Here is a 22,495-nt window from a genome sequence, read left to right as displayed (position 1 = left end):
CCTTGGTAATAACCAGGTCCAGAGTATGGCTGTAGTTATGGCTGGGCCCAGTAGAAAGCCTCTTGGTAATAACCAGGTCCAGAGTATGGCTGTAGTTATGGCTGGGCCCAGTAGAAAGCCTCTTGGTAATAACCAGGTCCAGAGTATGGCTGTAGTTATGGCTGGGCCCAGTAACATGTTAGATGAAGTCCATAGAGCCAAAAAACAAAACATAAATTCAAATGGCCTTGGAGTCAGTCTGTCAACATGAATATTAAAAACACCCAACACAATGATTTTATCATAGTGCTCAAAAACAATAGACAATAGTTCAGAGAAACCAGTAAAGAAAGTGGGGCAGTACTTTGTTGGCCTGTACAGGGTTATAGCCAGCACTGGTAGCTGACATTTAAACAGTATAGCATGATGCTCAAAATACCCAAAGTTGGCAAATGAAATGTCCTTACAGCTGAGAGCATTAGTAAAAATAGAGGCTGTCCCCCCACCCATTTCCCCTTTTCAGAGTATGAAAAGCTGTAGTCTGGGGGGAATGGCAGGATATGACAGTTTGTATAAACTCAATAGAAGGCAGAGTTAAAGAAACATACATTAGTTTACTCACAATAACCATAGTGCCATTTCTACAGGAGTCGATATGCTTTCCAAGTCCTCTGTAGCTTATTCTGACAGGGAGAACTGGAGCACTACCAGACCCTGTCCATCAGTTTCTAAAACAGTTTGATGTTGCTGGAAATAATCCTGGAACCCTGGCGGTTAGTGTGAATCCTGCTCGTTGCTCCCACAGCAAATCAAAGTTGTCACAAAAGGAGACATTCCTGTCGTTGCAAAGTTTCTTCATGTACTCGTTTAGGGCAACGTTTGTAGTCCTCCATCAGATCGCCTAAAGCGAAGGTCGGTAAAACCTACGTGAGTGACGATGGTGTCAATATTGGAGTAGTTGGCCAGAACCATTTATGTAAAGCCCTTTTTTACTAACAACAGTAGAACAACAGTCTAGTGAACTGGACTGAAGGACATATTCTCTGGACAGAGACAGAAACAGGCAGAGACAGCCGAGGACTGTGAAATCTATGTGATCCATGTGAATTCAGTCTGAATATGGGTTCATTTGTTGATAAATGATAAACATTGGTTGCTAGAGGTTTGAGTGAAAACAGAGAGGGTAGGCTAGGGATAGACTGACTCACTACTAGTCTCTCCAGCCAAGGAGCTATGCAGACAGAGAGCACCTAGATACTCTTTGAACCCAGATCTGGTTGTATTTAAAATCTTTCAATTACTTTGAGCCTTTTCTCTAGCCTGCCAGTAGTTCCAGGAGGGTGGATTTTGTGCACTTCTAGGACTATTATATTAGTCCATTAAGCCAGGCAAGCGTAATCAAGCACAGACAACGTATTTAAATGAATTTAAATACTATTTGAACCCAGGTATTATGTGGAGAGACAGCTCCGACCTCCAACAACCACTACACTTCCTGTGTTTCCAAAACAAAGTCGAAGTATCCTTCACACTAACCTACCTTACCCTAGCCTAGGGTGTGTGGGGTATATGCGCCAAAGGTAGCCATATTTTCGCATTTATCATAAGTGTAAATAAACTCACTGGGACAAAATAATACACCATTGTTTTTGGTCTTAGTGAACTTTCTCCTATTGTAAACATTGTCTAAATATTCAGTACATGTATAGATAGTTCCCTCTTTTAGCTACTGGTGTACAATTACAGTATATTGTACGTACACTACTGCACAGTATAATACACTGTGTGTAGGCTACATTACGTAAGGGGTAATCAACGAGGGGCTATGCGTACTCTGAAAAAGAATGCATTCTCACCTCCCACGTTGTGCATCGAGCCACGAATTGATCATGCCGCTTATACCAAGGCTATTTTTGCCGCTAAGAAATGTGTTCAACATTCATTGAAGTTATTACTATTATTTTTATTTTTTTACATTCATTGAAGTAGCTAGCACGTTTACTAGATAGCTACAGTAGTTGCCTTGGTAACCAAACAGACAGATTTGCTAGCTTAGCTAACCAAACCATCAGTTCTCTTACAGTTCTCAAGGACAATAGACAATAGTTCAGAGAAATCAGTAAAGAAAGTGGGGCAGTACTTTGTTGGCCTGTACAGGGTTATAGCCAGCACTGGTAGCTGACAATTAAACAGTATAGCATGATGCTCAAAATACCCAAAGTTGCCAAATGAAATGTCCTTACAGCTGAGAGCATTAGTAAAAATAGATGCTGTCCCCCCACCCATTTCAGAGTATGACAAAACATCAGTTCTCTTACAGTAGCTTGCTATTATGAAAATCGAATTCAACAATGCCAATAATGTTTTCAATCGTTTTTTTGCTTTCAAATGCTGCTCAAACATAGAATATAGGAATTCACTTTTTTTTGTTTGTTGTAGGAATGAAATTCATTGCAATAGTCTGTCACAGAATGAGTAATAATACCCATAAAACCTAGCGGTCAAACACGGAAATGGTTCCAATCGTTTTTCCACCATTCATTTTATCCATTGTGGATTTTAGAAACACTTAAAATAAGGGCTGTGTTTTATGTAGGCTTACCTTGGCGTAATTTTTTGATAACCTTGTAAATCTATCGGACATGGTGACTTTTCAACATATTCGGCTCTATTTACTCCCCAAAATGTAAATGCCTGTTAGCTGCTAAAGTGGCTATCATTCAGAACTACAAATATGCCTGTCGCAAACTTCACATCACTTTTCATCATCATTTTTAAATAAAAAATGCCTGTCATCTTCCTAGCTCATGGTTAGCAACATTAGCAGTCTATTTGCCTATCCATTTAAATGCAAGAGAAATAAAAAATGTGTAGTTTCTTTGGCTTTTCTAAACCAAAATTCTAGCTTGCTAGTTAACTTAGATGGTGAAGCTAGGGCTAGGCATTCTTGATGTTTGTTTGTTTCTGTGATAGCCTACTTCAAGTGCTACTTGACCAGTAGCTACCTGTATTTTAGTCTGGCTTCCTGGGAGGTTTCAGAGACGGACTTATTAGCATCCTCTCGAATCAACAGTGTGCTTACTTTATTGCGGGAAAACAGATCATTAGTTAACTCAGCAAAAAAATAAATGTCCTCTTATGGTCAACTGCATTTATTTTCAGCAAATTTAACATGTGTTAATATTTGTATGAACATAACAAGATTCAACAACTGAGACAAACTGAACAAGTTTCACAGACATGTGACTAACAGAAATGGGGGGGGGGTCAAAATCAAAAGTAACAGTCAGTATTTGGTGTGGCCACCAGCTGCATTAAGTACTGCAGTGCATCTCCTCCTCATGGACTGCACCAGATTTGCCAGTTCTTGCTGTGAGATGTTACCCCACTCTTCCACTAAGGCACATGAACGATCCCGGACATTTCTGGGGGGAATGGCCCTAGTCCTCACCCTCCGATCCAACAGGTCCCAGACGTGCTCAATGGGATTGAGATCCGGGCTCTTCGCTGGCCACAGCAGAACACTGACATTCCTGTCTTGCATGAAATCATGCACAGAACGAGCAGTATGGCTGGTGGCATTGTCATGCTGGAGGGTCATTTCAGGGTGAGCCTGCAGGAAGGGTACCACATGAGGGAGGAGGATGTTGTCCCTGTAACGCACAGCGTTGAGATTGCCTGCAATGACAACAAGCTCAGGCCGATGATGCTGTGACACACCGCCCCAGACCATGACGGACCCTCCACCTCCAAAATCGATACCGCTCTAGAGTACAGACCTCGGTGTAACGCTCATTGCGTCGATGATGAACGCGAATCCGACCACCACCCCTGGTGAGACAAAACAGCGACTCGTCAGTGAAGAGCACTTTTTGCCAGTCCTGTCTGGTCCAGCGACGGTGGGTTTGTGCCCATAGGCGACGTTGTTGCCGGTGATGTCTGGTGAGGACCTGCCTTACAACAGGCCTACAAGCCCTCAGTCCAGCCTCTCTTAGCCTATTGCGGACAGTCTGAGCACTGATGGAGGGATTGTGCATTCCTGGTGTAACTCGGGCTGTTGTTGTTGCCATCCTGTACCAGTCCCACAGGTGTGCTGTTCGGATGTACCGACTCTGTGCAGGTGTTGTTACGTGATCTGCCACTGCGAGGACGATCAGCTGTCCGTCCCGTCTCCCTGTAGCACTGTCTTAGGCGTCTCACAGTACAGACATTGCAATTTATTGCCCTGGCCACATCTGCAGTCCTCATGCCTCCTTGCAGCATGCCTAAGGCAAGTTCACGCAGATGAGCAGGGACCCTGGGCATCTTCTGTTGGTGTTTTTCAGAGTCAGTAGAAAGGCCTCTTTAGTGTCCTAAGTTTTCATAACTGTGACCATAATTGCCTACCATCTGTAAGCTGTCAGTGTCCTAACGACCGTTCCACAGGTGCATGTTCATTAATTGTTTATGGTTCATTGAACCAGCATGGGAAACAGTGTTTAAACCCTTTACAATGAACATGTGTTTAGTTATTTGTCTTTTTACACATTTTCTTTGAAAGACAGGGTCCTGAAGAAGGGACGAGTTTACAGCTAGTAGGTAAGGTTATGTAACCTCATTCAGTCCTACCTGCTCTGGTGGGTTTTAAATTAATTGTTATTCACACATTTGTTTTTGAGGTAGAATTACTGTCAATGTTATTGATGCCAAATTGCACTCTCTCTATTCCAGAACCAATGGATGTGCCTGAGACTCATCACCTCTCAAATGGGTCAGCTGGTTCAACCTGGAAGAGCAGGTGTGTCCAGAAGAGCCCAGCTTGAACACCTGACTTAAATAATCAACATACCGAATCACGGCGATAGGCTATGCTTTGATATACAATGCTCCACTCTCAAGTTGAAGTTGTTGACTGATGCCATGGTGGCGGCTGCTAAGAAGGGCACAGCTGAGAACCAGAAGGCAGCACTGGTCTACACCTGCCCTGTCTGTCATGTGAGTAGTATTGGTTGGTACTCTATGTGCCTTTAGGTTCCTCTCCATATATAAGCTATTGTACTGGCTTGTGTGGTACAGTCTTTCATATGTGTAGTAGTTTGTTGTATCGTATTGCTTCGTTTATCATTTGTGCCAACTTTGAATTTGTTCTAAGCCACAGATTAATTTCCTCCATTTTGTAGTTGACCTTTATAAAAAAATCGAATCAAATTTTATTGGTCACATACACATGGTTAGCAGATGTTAATGCGAGTGTAGGGAAATGCTTGTGCTTCTAGTTCCGACAGTGCAGTAATATCTAACAATTCCCCAACAACTACCTAATACACACAAATCTAAAGGGTGAATGAGAATATGTACATGTAAGTATATGGATGAGCGATGGACGAGCGGCATAGGCAAGGTGCAGTAGATGGTATAAAATACCGTATATACATACATGTGATGAGTAATGTAAGATATGTAACCATTATTAAAGTGGCATTATTTAAAAGCGCCATTGTTTAAAGTGACTAGTGTTCCATTTATTAAAGTGTCCAGTGATTGGGTCTCAATGTAGGCAGCAGCCTCTCTGAGTTAGTGATTGCTGTTAAGCAATCTGATGGCCTTGAGATTGAAAAACAGCTTATCTCTAGTCGCAGATCCGAAGACATTCAAGAAGCTCTTTGAGAGCTAGTATCCCAAGTCTCCAATGGTCCCAGTACTGGTTGATGTGCAGGCCTAAGTGACCACACACACTCAAATGGACCTACAGCAGCGGTAAGATTGGAGCTCCCAAGTGGCGCAGCGGTCTAAGGCACTGCATCTCAGTGCTTGAGGCGTCACTGCAGACACAGACTGGATTAGACTGGATTAGAAACAGGGTATCACAACCGGCCGAGATTGGGAGTCCAATAGGGGTGGCGCACAATTGGCCCAGCGTCGGCCGGTGTAGGCCGTCATTGTAAATAATTTAACTGACTTGGCTAGGTTAAATAAAATATAAGGTTCTTATAAGATTCTTCCATCATTCACACACAGTAGACATAGACTAAACCACCATGTTGTCAACAAAACACTGTCCTCAATGCTTAAGTTGTATTGTCTATGGCTCAATTTGTGGCAATGCTGTGATCACTAATGGTCTTTAATGATGCGATTCACAGACACGATGACCACGATTTGACTGCTGCAACTGAGATGGAATGACATCGAAGGACACACGTGGAGACCCCGAGTATGACTGGACATGGGACGGATATTTGTGACAACGACCTAAAAAGGGATGCAGAAGCCCACCAGCACCCCATTTTAAATGTTTATACCATAGCCAACCATCTCTAGCCAACCCTTATTCCATACTATTCCTTTTATGGTCCCTCAACTTCAGACACTTTGAAACTCTCCATCTTACCTCTAAAAACCCACCCTACCATAACTCATTTTCCATTTGCTGCTTTGTTCACTTGTTCTTCTCCTGTGTTGATAATATCTACACTCAGTAACACCTTGAAAAGAGTTGTGGTGTACTGTTTTTACAACTTCATTATTTTATTTTTTTCCCCCTTCACCTGTGTAATGCTGTCCTTCTGTTTATTCTGGGATTCAGACTGAATGCAGTGATAAATGTGCTGCTCACATTTGACAGCAGCAAAATAGACCTGTGTTGGTAAACTGTTGAGATACAGTGCATTCAGAAAATACTCACCTTGAATTTTTCCATGTTGTTACGTTACAGCCTTATTCTAAAATGGATAACTTTTTTTATTATCATCAATCTAGACACAATACCCCATGATGACAATCAAGTTTTAGAAACATATTAAGGATGCTCAATGGACACAGGATGCACCTGAGCTCAATTTCAAGTCTCATAGCAAAGGGTCTGAATAAATAAGGTATCTTATTTTTTTTATACATTTGCAAACATTTCTAAAACCCTGTTTTCGCTTTGTCATCATGGGGTATTGTGTCTAGATTGATGAAGAAAATGTTTTATTTGATCCATTTTAGAATAAGGCTGTAATGTAATTTTTTTGGGGGAAAAGTCAAGGGGTCTGAATACTTTCCGAATGTACTGTACATCAAGATGGCTAGCTGGTGATATTTAATTCACTTAGCTAGCTATATGTAAAGTTAACCTGCACACAAGTATTTGAATTAGCCTGCATGCTAAGTTAGTGACTGTCGCAAGCTAACTAGCTAGCTACGTATTAATACAGCTTTATCATTTTCAAAATATATTTACTTAAATAGGTTCTCCTACTGCCTCCATTTTCTGGGTCCTTAGCCCATTATTTCATTTTTCTATCTTCAATGTTTTTGGTGGTAGCAAAATGCAGCCAGCCATGTGAACAGTTGGAGGACACAGGGCAACAAAGTCCCATCAGACTGACATTGATCTTTCAACATGTCGCCTGGTGTGGTCGCGACCCAACTGCAGCTATGTCTCTATGAGCTTTCCACACCAGCCGCTATCTTTCCACACCTGGATTGTACAATATGTGCCCATTATCCTTTTCTAAATTCTTCAAGCTCTGTCAAATTGGTTGTTGATCATTGCTAGACAACCATTTTCAGGTCTTGCCATAGATTTTCAAAACTCTAACTCGGCCACTCAGGAACATTCACCGTTTTCTTGGTAAGCATCTCCCCCGTGTAGATTTGGCCTTGTGTTTTAGATTATTGTCCTGCTGAAAGGTGAATTCATCTCCCAGTGTCTGGTAGAAAGCAGACTGAACCAGGTATTCCTCTAGGATTTTTGCATGTGCTTAGCTCCATTCCGTTTATTTTTTTATCCTGAAAAACCTTAATGATTACAAGCATACCCATAACATGGTACAACTTCACTGAAGTTGGAGACATATCTCCCTCACTAACTAAGCATCAGCTGTTAGAGCAGCTTCCCGATCGCTGCAGCTGTACACAGCCTATCTGTAAATAGCCCATCCAACTACCTACCTCATCCCCTTATTTGTTTTTCTGCTCTTTTGCACCCCAGTATCTCTACTTGCACATTCATTTTTTTGCACATCTACCATTCCAGTGTTTAATTGCTATATTGTAATTCCTTCTCCACCATGGCCCATTTATTGCCTTACCTCTCTTATCCTACCTCATTTGCACATGCTGTATATATATATAGATAGATAGATAGAACACCAGTATTTCTACTTACACAACCTCATCTGCACATCTATAACTCCAGTGTTAATTGCTAAAATGTAATTACTTTGCCACTATGGCCTATTTATTGCCTTACCTCCTTTATTTGCACACACTGTATATAGATTTTTCTCTTGTGTTATTGACTGTACGTTTGTTCATCCCATGTGTAACTTGTTCTCAACTGGCCTACTTGGTTAAATAAAGTTGAAATAAAAAATAAAATGGTACAGCCATCAATATGTTGAGTGGTACTCAGTAATGTTTTGTCTTTTCCCCAAACACAACTTTTCGTCCTCAATACAAAGTGTAAATTGCTTTGCCACATTTCTTGCAGTGTTACTTCAGTGCCTTGTTGTAAACAGGATGCATATTTTGGAATATTTTTTATTCTGTACAAGCTTCCATCTTTTCATTCTGTCAATTCGATAAGTATTGTGGAGTAACTACAATGTTGTTGATCCATCCTCAGTTTCCTCCTATCACAGCCATTCAACTCTATAACTGTTTTAAAGTCACCATTGGCCTCATGGTGAAATCCCTGAGCGGTTTCCTTCCTCTCCGACAACTGAGTTAGGACGCCTGTATCTTTGCAGTGACTGGGTGTATTGATACTTCACCGTGCTCAAAGGGATATTCAATGTCTGCTTTTTTAAATTTTACCCATCTAGCAATAGGTTCCTTTCTCTGCAAACCATTGGAAAACCTCCCTGGTGGTTGAAATTGACAGAGACCTTACAGATAATTGTATGTGTGGGGTACAGAGATGAGAGTCATTCAAAAATCATATTAAACACTTTTGTTGCAGAGTGAGTCCATGCAACTTGTGACTTAATAAATTCAGGAGTGAAAAAATGTGCTTAAGGCTTGCCCTAACAAAGAGGTTAACTAGTTATCAACTGAAGACATTCCAGCTTTTCATTTTTGATGAAAAATTCGATATACATAGTTCCACTTTGACATTATGGGTATTGTGTGTAGTAGACCAGTAACAAAAACCTCAATTTAATACATTTTAAATTCAGGCTGTAACAACAAAATGTGGAGAAAGTCAAGGGGTGTGAATACTTTCATTGAAAAACACAGCTTTTAGGCATGTTTTGTATAACAACAAAGTTGGTTCTTTAACAACGGGGTCAATGGAAAATAATGTTTAGTTTCCCCAATTTGTGGGAGTGGTCGAGGGGAATTTCTTCTGAAGATATGATTACCGACTCGGAGTATAAATTACAAATACCTTACTCGTCAATCAACAGCGTAATTCATTCATTTACACAATAGACCAACTAATATTTCATAACTGAAATGATAACAGCTGAGTAATGTTAGTGTTGACATTGTTTATCATAATCTCTCACTGCATTGTGGAATGCAAATCAGCTCGATCAGGTAGCTAGGCTTATATTCTCAAACAAAGCTGCATTGTAAACAGACAAGATGGGTCTTGTTCTCATCTGTCTCTCTCTACTGATCCTGTTTCTGCACCTCCTCTGAGGTTTAGCATGAAATAAACACTATTTAACTTCTCAGAGACAGTGTTCTCCATAAGTACGTAGAGTGGCCAGCCAAATAGTTAAAGTAGTAGGTGAGGTGTCCCCAAGGGTCCCGAGTTTGGGAAACACTGGTCTAAGACTATATGGCAAGGATCATTTTCAAGTAAGAGAACATTAAACCTGTCTTCTCTTGAGATTATAAAAGTATTATTGACAGTTTAACTGCAAGATTTGAATCGCCACAATGTTTGTTCTTCAAATTACATTCCATTCGGGAAAGTATCAGACCCATTGACTTTTTCCACAGTGTTACGGTTACAGCCTTATTCTAAACTCAATTAAAAACAGAATTTTCCACCTCATCAATTTACACACAATACCCCATAATGACAAAGAAAAAAACAGGTTGATTTGACATGATTTGGAAAGGCACACACCTGAGTGTATAAGGTCACAGTTGACAGTTCATGTCAGTGTAAAACAATGTTCTGAAAGAGCTGCAAAATCTGGACCCCTACAAAAATCAGCCGGGCAAGACAATCTGGACCCTTTATTTCTGAAATTGTTGCAACCCCTATTACTAGCCTGTTCAACCTCTTTCGTGTCGTCTGAGATTCCCAAAGATTGGAAAGCAGCTGCGGTCATCCCCCTCTTCAAAGGGGGGGACACTCTTGACCCAAACTGCTACAGACCTATATCTATCCTACCCTGCCTTTCTAAAGGTCTTCGAAAGCCAAGTTAACAAACAGATTACCGACCATTTCGAATCCCACCATACCTTCTCCGCTATGCAATCTGGTTTCAGAGCTGGTCATGGGTGCACCACAGCCACGCTCAAGGTCCTAAACGATATAATAACCGCCATCGATAAGAAACAATACTGTGCAGCTGTATTCATCGACCTGGCTAAGGCTTTCGACTGTCAATCACCACATCCTTATCGGCAGACTCAACAGCCTTGGTTTCTCAAATGATTGCCTTGCCTGGTTCACCAACTACTTCTCAGACAGAGTTCAGTGTGTCAAATCGGAGGGCCTGTTGTCCGGACCTCTGGCAGTCTATGGGGGTGCCACAGGGTTCAATTCTTGGGCCGACTCTCTTCTCTGTATACATCAATGATGTTGCTCTTGCTGCTGGTGAGTCCACAGGCTCAAAGGCAATCACAACAGGCAGACGACAAATCCGAAAAGTATCAGTAAAGTTCGTAGAAACATGTCAAACGATGTTTATAAATCAATCCTCAGGTTGTTTTTAGTCATAATAATATTTCAACCGGAGAAAAGCTTTGTCAATATAAAAGGAAAACAAGAAAGGCCTGCTCTCGGTCATGTGCATGAAAAACCTCTGGGACACTGCAGGGTCCACTCATTCAGAGTGGTCTTACTCCCTCATTTTTCAGAATACAAGCCTGAAACAATTTCTAAAGACTGTTGACATCTAGTGGAAGCCATAGGTAGTGCAATTTGAGTCCGAAGTCAATGGAATCTATATAGGCGGTCAATGGAAAACTACAAACACAAAAAATCCCACTTCCTGGATGGAAGTTTCTCAGGTTTTCGCCTGCCATATCAGTTCTGCTATACTCACAGACATCATTTTAACAGTTTTGGAAACTTTAGAGTGTTTTCTATCCAAATCTACCTAATCTTATATGCATATCCTAGCTTCTGGGCCTGAGTAACAGGCAGTTTACTTTGGGCACGCTTTTCATCCGGAGGTGAAAATAGTGCCCCCTACCCTAGTGAGGTTAAGCACCAGCTGTCAGAGCAGCTCACAGATCACTGCACCTGTACATAGCCCATCTGTAAATAGCCCAAACAACTACCTCATCCCCTACTGTATTTATTTATCTTGCTCCTTTGCACCCCAGTATTTTTACTTTGCACATTCATCTACTGCACATCTACCATTCCAGTGTTTAATTGCTATATTGTATTTACTTCGCCACCATGGCCAATTTATTGCCTTGCCTCCCTTATCTCACCTCATTTGCACACTTTGTATATAGACGTGTTTTTCTACTGTATTTATTCCATGTGTAACTCTGTGTTGTTGTATGTGTCGAACTGCTTTCCTTTATCTTGGCCAGGTCGCAGTTGTAAATGAGAACTTGTTCTCAACTTGCCTACCTGGTAAAATAAAGGTGAAATAAAATAAAAAAAATGACCCTAAGCACACAGCCAAGACAACACAGGAGTGGTTCCGGGACAAGTTTCTGAATGTCCTTGAGTGGCCCAGCCAGAGCCCGGACTTGAACCCGATCAAACATTTCTGGAGAGACCTGAAAATAGCTGCGCAGCGACGCTCCCTATCCAATGTGACAGAGCTTGAGAGGATATGCAGAGAAGAATGGGAGAAACTCCCCAAATACAGGTGTGGCAAGCTTGTAGTGTCATACCCAAGAAGACTCGAGGCTGTAGTCACTGCCAAAGGTGCTTCAACAATGTACTGAGTAAAGGGTCTGAATACTTGCGTAAATGTGAAATGTCAAATTTCTTTTCACTACACTTGCAAACATTTCTATAAACCTGTTTTTGCTTTGTAATTATGGGGTATTGTGTGTAGATTGATGAGGGAAAAAACGATTTACCGTAATTTCCGGACTATTAAGCGCACCTGAATATAAGCCGCACCCACTGAATTTTTAAAAAAGTATTATTTTGAACATAAATAAGCCGCACGTCTATAAGCCGCAGGTGCCTACCGGTACATTGAAACAAATGAACTTTACACAGGCTTTAACGAAACACGGCTTGTACCAACAACAACAACAAAAAATTTGCAGTAAGCTTTAGTTGTCTTTTTGCACTGAGTCAATTCCTCACGCTGTTTCCAACGTCTTATCATCAACTCATTAAGACCAAGCTCCCGTGCAGCAGCTCTATTTCCTTTTCCAACAGCCAGATCAATCGCCTTCAACTTGAAAGCTGCATCATATGCATTTCTCCGTGTCTTTGCCATGATGAGGGTGTGCAACGCCAGGGTTGTGGGTTCGATTCCCACGGGGGGGCCAGTATAAAAATAAATATGCATGAAATGTATGCATTCACTACTGTAAGTCGCTCTGGATAAGAGCGTCTGCTAAATGACTAAAATGTAAATGTAAATGTAAAATGACTACCGTAATCAGAATGATGGGAAGTTTGAGAGCGCTCGATTTAATCTAAACAGTAAACAAAAAAGTTGTTTGACCTTAACCCGTTCGGCAATTTCATTGGTCTAATGAAAGCTTCATGCTGCCAAAAAACTGAGCACGTCACAGAATGCGTTTAAAAAAAAATACAAATTTATTTTTAAAGTGAAAGCTGGAAAAATCCATATATTAGCCGCGTCATTGTTTAAGCCGCGAGGTTCAAAGCCTGGGAAAAAAGTTGCGGCTTATAGTCCGGAATTTACGGTAATCAATTTTAGAATAAGACTAACGTAAAGGGGACAGTACTTTCCAAAGGCCCTGTATTTATTTTATTAAAACAGAAAAATGAATTGAAAAAAAAAGGTTAAATTGAAAAAATAAAAGGGTTTATATCAATCTTAACTATTAAATCTTTCACATTTTTCATAGCCTAAATTAATACAAAATTACCATTAGGTAGGGCCTTATAACATCTGTTATTTTGTTCTTTTGTTCCCAAATTCCTTTTAGATTTTCCAGGTTTCTGTTTATCCAATTTTTTTCAGGTTTTCACTCTCAAAAATCACCTTTTTTCTTTTTCTTTAAACAACTAAATTGGATGTTGTAAGTCCACAACAATGCTTAAAAACACATTAGAGACCACTTTTGAGGTGTGGGGAAAAAAATCTGCGAAATTTTGATTTAGATTTTTTTATTCTAGCAAGAGACTGTTGTTTAGCGTACATGGTAGAGTTTGCTAAAGAAATACCCACTGGATTGACTAAAATAATCATGATATCATTCTTCCAGGTAAGCAGAGGCTATTTTGTAGTTAACATTTAATTGAGAAGGTTTTTCGGAAAGCCTTTCCATCTACTAGAAGCCGGTCTTCATTAGCATCAATGCTAACAGCTACACAAAGTGGTAAACACACACACACACTATTAATTTGGCTAAGTGGATTTGACTCATCGTTACCACCTACATTACATGGGACGTGCAAATTCACCAGCATCATGCTCGCTTTCTCCCTCTGTGTAAAGAACAAGCCGCAATTCAGTTCCTACTTCCTGCATTGTAAACTGCCAGTGTGTATCTCTGATTACGTGTACATTAAATCAGTTTATAGGCATGACAAGTGGAAGAGGTGTGTGTGTGTGCTAAAATCCTACATCCCAAACTTAGCATTCCTTTCCGCCACCTCTGGTCTCTTGTCCCTCCCACCCCTACGGGAAGGCAGCTCCCGCTTAGCCCAGTCAAAGCTCTTCTCTGTCCTGGCACCCCAATGGTGGAACAAGTTTCCCCTAAAGTCAGGACAGCGTAGTCCCTTGCCCATCTTTCTAAAAACGTCTGAAACCCTACCGCTTTGAAGAGTTTCTTAAAATAACTCACGGCACCTCGACTCCCCTCTCCCCCCTACTAGAAGTGACTTTGCTGATAAATACTTTGTTGAGGGAAAATGTACATCATACGATTGCTTGTCTCACATAGCTATGTTACATTTTTTTGACATTTTAGTCATTTAGCAGACGCTCTTATCCAGAGCGACTTACAGTAGTGAATGCATACATTTCATACATTTTTTTCTTCCCGGTACTGGTCCCCCGTGGGAATCGAACCCACAACCCTGGTGTTGCAAACACCATGCTCTACCAACTGAGCCACACGGGACCTATGATAAACGCACAAATTGTAAGTCTCTCCGGATAATTAGCAGACGCTCTTGACTAAAATGTAAAAAATGTGTGTGTGTACACTGTCTGTCTGTCCGTGTGTGTCTTACTAGGAGGCAGAGTCATTGAGCTGGTACTCTCTGGAGCGCAGGAAGCAGCTCTGGACACCGCTGTCCATCCACAGTCTCCGTATCACGCCGGTTAGATCTGATGAGATCACACCCTCTGCCGTTGTACCAGCCAACACAAACAGCTGACGGGCATCGTCCTGGCAACAGAGACATCCCCATTAGAACACTGATTGATTGGTTGATTAAGTTTTAATGTCACGTGCACAAGTACAGTGAAATACCTTTCTTGCAAACTAAAACATGCAATAATCAACAACAATGTATTACTAGAAAAAAAACACACGAGAAATAAGAAGAAGAAATATGAATACACAAATTAAGTAAGTAAGGATATATTTATAAAGTCAGTTCCAACACCATATTTACATGTGCAGGGGATACTGGAGTGATGGAGGTAGATATGTATAGGGGGAAGGATGGAGGTAGATATGTATAGGGGAAGGGGACAGGGATACTGGAGTGATGGAGGTAGATATGTATAGGGGGAAGGATGGAGGTAGATATCTATAGGGGAAGGGGACAGGGATACTGGAGTGATGGAGGTAGATATGTATAGGGGGAAGGATGGAGGTAGATATGTATAGGGGAAGGGGACAGGGATACTGGAGTGATGGAGGTAGATATGTATAGGGGGAAGGATGGAGGTAGATATGTATAGGGGGAAGGATGGAGGTAGATATGTATAGGGGAAGGGGACAGGGATACTGGAGTGATGGAGGTAGATATGTATAGGGGGAAGGATGGAGGTAGATATCTATAGGGGAAGGGGACAGGGATACTGGAGTGATGGAGGTAGATATGTATAGGGGAAGGGGAAGGAGGATGGAGGTAGATATCTATAGGGGGAAGGGGACAGGGATACTGGAGTGATGGAGGTAGATATGTATAGGGGGAAGGATGGAGGTAGATATGTATAGGGGAAGGGGACAGGGATACTGGAGTGATGGAGGTAGATATGTATAGGGGGAAGGATGGAGGTAGATATCTATAGGGGAAGGGGACAGGGATACTGGAGTGATGGAGGTAGATATGTATAGGGGGGAAGGATGGAGGTAGATATGTATAGGGGAGGGGACAGGGATACTGGAGTGATGGAGGTAGATATGTATAGGGGGAAGGATGGAGGTAGATATCTATAGGGGAAGGGGACAGGGATACTGGAGTGATGGAGGTAGATATGTATAGGGGGAAGGATGGAGGTAGATATCTATAGGGGAAGGGGACAGGGATACTGGAGTGATGGAGGTAGATATGTATAGGGGGAAGGATGGAGGTAGATATCTATAGGGGAAGGGGACAGGGATACTGGAGTGATGGAGGTAGATATGTATTGGGGGAAGGATGGAGGTAGATATGTATAGGGGAAGGGGACAGGGATACTGGAGTGATGAAGGTAGATATGTATAGGGGAAGGGTCCAGGGATACTGGAGTGATGGAGGTAGATATGTATAGGGGGAAGGATGGAGGTAGATATGTATAGGGGAAGGGAACAGGGATACTGGAGTGATGGAGGTAGATATGTATAGGGGGAAGGATGGAGGTAGATATGTATAGGGGTAAGGTGACTAGGCAACAGGATATAAGATAAACAGAGTAGCAGCAGCTTGTATGTGAGTGGGTGTGCAGGTGTGGAGTCAGTATAAATGTATGTGCATATTATGTGTGAGTGAGCATGGAGTGAGTGTTTGTGTTTTGGAGTGACAGTGTGTGTGTTGGAGTGTGTGTGTGTGTGTGTGTGTGTGTTGGAGTGACTGTGTGTGTGTGTGTGTGTGTGTGTGTGTGTGTGTGTGTGTGTGTGTGAGTGACTGTGTGTGTGTGTGTGTGACTGTGTGTGTGTGTGTGTGTGTGTGTGTGTGTGTGTGTGTGTGTTGGAGTGACTGTGTGTGTGTGTGTGTTGGAGTGACTGTGTGTGTGTGTGTGTGTGTGTGTGTGTGTGTGTGTGTGTGTGTGTGTGTGTGTGTGTGTGTGTGTGTGTGTGTGTGGTCATAACTCTCCTGTGAAGATGTGAAGGATCAGGTTACAGTGTGTCCTCTCTATAGCGCCCTTTCTCTCCCCCGCAGAGGGGAAGGGAGAGGGAGGGTCGTCTCTCCCCCGCAGAGGGGGAGGTAGAGGGAGGGGACCGCCTTATGGCGGCCGTAAAATACACCGTCTCAACGCTCTGTAGTGTTCGAGACTGGAATGTAAACTGTGGAACACAGAGAGACACTGGGACAACAAAACGTTTTAATAATTGAACAGTATTTCTCTATTCCAAGTAGTTGGAAATGGTCCGTGGACACTTAAGGAACAGTCCTGTCGAGTTTGTTTCATTTGGTGACCTCATGAAGGACAGGAGACACAAATGACTGTTTCTTTGGGTTGTAAACACCTCTCAATTATGGGGTTTGCATCTGAATGTTGTATAAAATAAATTATTGAGCTCTGATAATATTATTAAATGTTACTGTAAATGGTTTAGTATATATGGGGCGGCAGGGAGCCTAGTGGTTAGAGTGTAGGGGCGGCAGGTAGCCTAGTGGTTAGAGTGTAGGGGCGGCAGGTAGCCTAGTGGTTAGAGTGTAGGGGCGGCAGGGAGCCTAGTGGTTAGAGTGTAGGGGCGGCAGGTGGCCTAGTGGTTAGAGTGTAGGGGCGGCAGGTAGCCTAGTGGTTAGAGTGTAGGGGCGGCAGGTAGCCTAGTGGTTAGAGTGTAGGGGCGGCAGGTGGCCTAGTGGTTAGAGTGTAGGGGCGGCAGGTGGCCTAGTGGTTAGAGTGTAGGGGCGGCAGGTGGCCTAGTGGTTAGAGTGTAGGGGCGGCAGGTAGCCTAGTGGTTAGAGTGTAGGGGCGGCAGGTAGCCTAGTGGTTAGAGTGTAGGGGCGGCAGGTAGCCTAGTGGTTAGAGTGTAGGGGCGGCAGGTAGCCTAGTGGTTAGAGTGTAGGGGCGGCAGGTAGCCTAGTGGTTAGAGTGTAGGGGCGGCAGGTAGCCTAGTGGTTAGAGTGTAGGGGCGGCAGGTAGCCTAGTGGTTAGAGTGTAGGGGCGGCAGGTAGCCTAGTGGTTAGAGTGTTGGGCCAGTAACCGAAAGGTAGCAAGATCGAATCCCTGAGCTGAGGTAAAAATCAGTTGTTCTGCCCCTGAACAAGGCAGTTAACCCACTGTTCCCCGGCCGTCATTGAAAATAAGAATTTGTTCTTAACTGACTTGCCTAGTTAAATAAAGGTAAAATAAGAATAAAAAAATATGTATACGTATAGTTTAGAGCAGCAGACATATCCCTGGACTACACAAGACAGGCTCTGGTGTGTGTGTGTACTAACACACTACATGCCTACTGTATGAGACAGTATATCCACACACACTACTTCATACAGTGTCATGAATTTAGTGTGGTGCTATGAATTGCATTGTGGCAACAAGGATAGTAGACAGGGAGATGGGCATAATAAGCCTGTAAAGAATATGTAATTGCAATGAGGAAATGTGTTTTTGAAGGAAGGAAGGAAGGAAGGAAGGAAGGAAGGAAGGCGAGAGAGAGGGGAAGGAAAAAAAGATAGTTAGATATTATAAAATAAAGACAGAATGGCAGGTCACCACCTGGCATAATGTTGAAGGCAGTGAGGCAGGTGAAGTTGCAGAAGAAAATCAAAATCAGGAGTACAGTGAAGGATTTTGACATAAATTACCGTACTCTGACTCTGTATTGTCAAAAGGTTACCAGAGAAAAAGTTTAAAGTCAGACAGCCACGCCGACAACAGTGGTTGGCTAAAGCCACGGCAGGTTTCTTCCACCTGATTTGGAGATGCAGCATGTTCAGTATATTACTAGGCCAACTGACATTTATTTTGGTCTGTCGCCAAGTGAGACTACCAGTTTGCTGTGGCACACCAGCTGAAGTTCGCGCCAATGTGGGCAGAAAAGGCCAGCTCGGGGTGTTTTACAGGCTTCTTAAAGCAACACCCAATGCTATCGCTGAGAAAGACAGAGGCAACTAGGCTTGCCAGGACAAGTAGCTTCAACAGAGAAAATGTTCATGCTTCTTCGACAATGTAGCAGAAGTGATACAGAGAGATCAAGTTGGACCAGGAGACATACGGAATGTCGATGAAACTGAGGTGACCACTGTACATAAACCTGACAAAGAGGTGGGCAGACGTGGATTCAAACAAGTAGGGTAACTGACCTCCGCTGAAAGGGGAACCCTCGTCACACTGGCCTGTGCCGTCTCAGCCTCAGAGAACAGTATACCTCCATATTTTATATTCCCCCCCCGTGTCAACGTTCGCAATCATTTCCTGATCAACGAGCCACCTGGCCTGAAAAGGAAGGGAAAATCCCTCTGGGTGGATGAAAGATGTGCACTTTGTTGACTTCCTGAAACATTTCATCGAGCATACGAAGTACTCAAAGAAGAAGCCCTGTTTACTCCTTTTGGACAAAACCACGAGTCTCATTGATGGACTCAATTATGCCAAAGAAAATGGCATAATTATGCTGTCATTCCCACCCCATTGCTCTCATCGGCTTCAACCCTTAGACATGTCTGTCTACGGGCCGCTAAAGAGGCACATCAATACACCGTGTGATTCCAGCCCTGCCAGGCCCCAGCACCATTCCAGCCCTGCCAGCCCTGCCAGGCCCCAGCACCATTCCAGCCCTGCCAGCCCCCAGCCAGCCCTGCCAGGCCCCAGCACCATGCCAGCCCTGCCAGGCCCCAGCACCATGCCAGCCCTGCCAGGCCCCAGCACCATGCCAGCCCTGCCAGGCCCCAGCACCATGCCAGCCCTGCCAGGCCCCAGCACCATGCCAGCCCTGCCTAGCACGAGCTCAGACACAGACCTGCCCAGTTCTTATGCCAGCACCAGCTCACCCTTGCCCAGCAATGCCATTGCTGACAGCGGACTACCAACTCCAGAGGACATCCGCCAGATCAAAAAGCTGGCCCCCTGAAAACCAGCTTGACAAGGCAGAAAACGGCGCAAAACCGCAATTCTAACTGACACACCAGTGAAGCAGGCACTTGAAATGGAAATGAATAAGGCACAATCTAGCAAAAGGCTGTTTCCGAAGAAAGGGAAGCGGGGGGGCCGGGGGTGAAAATCTGGATCAGCAAAGAACAAGGGGGCAGCTAAAAAAAATACAAATCGTAGAAGAGTCTTCATCAGATGAAGAGGAGTGCTTCTGCCTCATCTGTGTGGATCCATCTTAAAACAGCGTTCCAAAGGAGACTTGGGTGAAGTGTGTGAGATGCAACAAATGAGCCCATGATTCTTGTACCTCAGGCCAGGCAATTTATGTGTGCCAGAACTGTGACTCTGAAGATGAGTCTGATTAGTCAGATACGGATGTACGTCGTATATGCCGTTACAAAACGGCGCATTATTGTGTTTAAACACCACGTCTGTTTTGTTAAGACTTTAAACATTTAAGCAAGTTATCTGCACCATTACATTCCATAACGATTCCAACAAATACCGTGGATCAATGAGAACGTTCGATTTCAAAGTAAAGTTGTCATGCTCTGCCAGCATTATTGTTTTGATTGAAAGGCATGATTGTTTTTATTTAGAGTTCTTTAATGAAGTTGAATTTGAAATTAAAAATCAATATTCAATGAATGAGTTGTTCTTATTTGTTGATAATCCAAGGTGATAATTTACCCGACGTAGTGTGACAATTTACCCACTGATGGGGCAAATTGTCACAAGTACACTCTCTATTTAACGGTCTACAACTCCGTACTGAAATAAGATATGAAGATGTAATGAACACAAAATGTGCCCAAGACTTGCTACTTTCATTTGGTATGACATTTATACCATTGTGATGTATTGTGCCCAGTAAATGTTAGACAGCGTGAAAAGTGTGACGACATACCTCGCTCTCCCCTACTCTGAAGTATCCATTATAACAACCTACAACTCCGACGGACTCTGATCTCTGGTGGACAAACCTGAGGCTTTCTGTCAAATGACTATCCAGCAGACGGACCGGCGATCGCAGAGAGGGACAACCAAAACATACTCGTAAATATGTAAATTGCTATTTATTCTCGAACTAATGGTTGTTCATGTTCAAAGTATTAGCAATTTCCATGAGTGTAGTTATCAGCTCTGAGTTTCCTGCTCTTGAGCTGTCCCCCACCCCTTTCCTTTGTCTGCCAAGCCGTCATATAGGCTTAGCCCACCAGGGACTTTTCTATCATGTCAGATACCAATGTATGACCTATTTGTGTGTGTGTGTGTGTGTTTATGTAATTAAGTTAGTTAGTAAATAAATAATTAAAACAATTTGTATATCACTGATTCATGACCTAGGCTAGGGTTCGTGAAGATATCCAAGGGTTTGAGACATTCAGAATATGACTGATGAGGTAATAATAAATTAATAAGTGACCGTAATCGATAAGATATGAAAATATCTGAAGAGAGTTAAATTCGGGAAATTGACACTCTAAACAACATGTTCCCGTGGTGCCCCGACTTCCTAGTTAAAGTTGCATCATTAGTTTAATGACGTAATTAAAATTACACAGAGAATTGATGTGATAATATACAGTCTTCACATTTAATGATAGTCAACGCTACGACAGTGTGTTGGAGTGACAGTGTGTGTGTGTTGGGGTGACAGTGTGTGTGTGTTGGAGTGAGTGTGTTTGTGTGTGTGTTGGAGTGGCTGTGTGTGTGTATGTATGTGTGTGTTGGGATGACAGTGTGTGTGTTGGGATGACTGTATGCATGCATGTATGTATGTATGTATGTATGTATGTATGTATGCGTGTGTTGGAGTGACAGTGTGTGTGTATGTATGTGTGTGTTGGGATGACAGTGTGTGTGTATGTATGTGTGTGTTGGGATGACTGTATGACTGTATGTATGTATGTATGTGTGTGTTGGGATGACTGTATGACTGTATGTATGTATGTAATGTGTGTGTTGGGATGACTGTATGACTGTATGTATGACTGTATGTATGTATGTATGTATGTATGTATGTATGTATGTATGTATGTATGTATGTATGTATGTATGTATGTATGTATGTACTGTATGACTGTATGCATGTATGTGTGTGTGTGTTTTGGAGTGGCTGTGTGCGTGTATGCATGTGTGTGTTGGGATGACAGTGTGTGTGTATGTATGTGTGTGTTGGGATGACTGTATGTATGTATGTATGTATGTATGTGTGTGTTGGGATGACTGTATGACTGTATGTATGTATGACTGTATGTATGTATGTGTGTGTGTGTTTTGGAGTGACAGTGTGTATGAGTGTGTAGGGCCCTGTGAGTGTGCATAGAAACAAAGTGTGCAAATATTGAAATAAAAAGGTCAATAAAAGATACGAGGTAAACTCAGTCAGTGTAGCTATTTAGCTAACTTAGCTATTTATCAGTCGTATTGCTTGGGGACAGAAGCTCTTCAAGAGCTTGTTGGTGTCAGACTTGATGCCCCGGTACCTCTTGCCATGCAGCAGCAGCGAAAAGAGTCTATGGCTTGGGTGGTTGGGGTCTTTGACGATTTTCCGGACCTTCTTTTCACATCTCCTGATAGAGAGGTCCTGGATGGCAGGAAGCTCCACCCCAGTGATGTACTGGGCTGCCCACACAACCCTCTGTAGGGCCATGCAATCGAGGGCCGGTGCTATTGCCATAACAAGCAGACTGATGCAGCCAGTCAATATGTTCTCAATTCTACCGTTGTCGAATCATTTGAGGATTGGAGGGACCATGCCAAACTTTTTCGACCTCCTGTGGGGGAAAAGGCACTGTCGTGCCTTCTTCACGACGTGTGTGTGTGTGTGTGTGTGTGTGTGTGTGTGTGTGTGTGTGGACCATTTTAAGCCTTTAGTGATTTAGACACCGAGGAACTTGAAGCCGTCTACCTGCTCCACTGTCGCCCTGTTGAAGTGGATGGAGGCGATCCTAAGCTTGATGACGAGCTTGGAGGGGATAACGGTGTTGAACGCTGAGCTGTAGTCAATGAACAGCAATTATCACTGATAAATTGACCAG

The 22,495-nt window shown here is 42.8% G+C and overlaps 1 protein-coding gene and 1 long non-coding RNA gene across 3 annotated transcripts in view; one reads left to right on the top strand and one right to left on the bottom strand.

Annotated features, from left to right (window-relative positions):
• Positions 1-22,495, bottom strand: part of LOC106572859 (guanine nucleotide-binding protein G(i) subunit alpha-3) — an 83,947-nt gene that overhangs the window by 28,566 nt on the left and 32,886 nt on the right. For both annotated transcript variants that reach the window (XM_045696457.1, XM_014147400.2), the window contains exon 4: positions 14,489-14,646. In XM_045696457.1, the coding sequence (XP_045552413.1) occupies positions 14,489-14,646 (158 nt within the window). The remainder of the gene's footprint in view (positions 1-14,488; positions 14,647-22,495) is intronic.
• Positions 4,401-6,689, top strand: LOC106572861 (uncharacterized). Its single transcript, XR_001321208.2, has 3 exons — positions 4,401-4,557; positions 4,690-4,953; positions 6,102-6,689. It is a non-coding gene; the product is annotated as an uncharacterized lncRNA (long non-coding RNA).

The sequence above is a fragment of the Salmo salar genome, chromosome ssa15 (assembly GCF_905237065.1).
Source record: "Salmo salar chromosome ssa15, Ssal_v3.1, whole genome shotgun sequence".
NCBI classification, from domain to species: domain Eukaryota; kingdom Metazoa; phylum Chordata; class Actinopteri; order Salmoniformes; family Salmonidae; genus Salmo; species Salmo salar.
The sequence above is the reverse complement of the archived record's forward strand: the minus strand, read 5'-3'. Positions and strand labels throughout refer to the sequence as shown.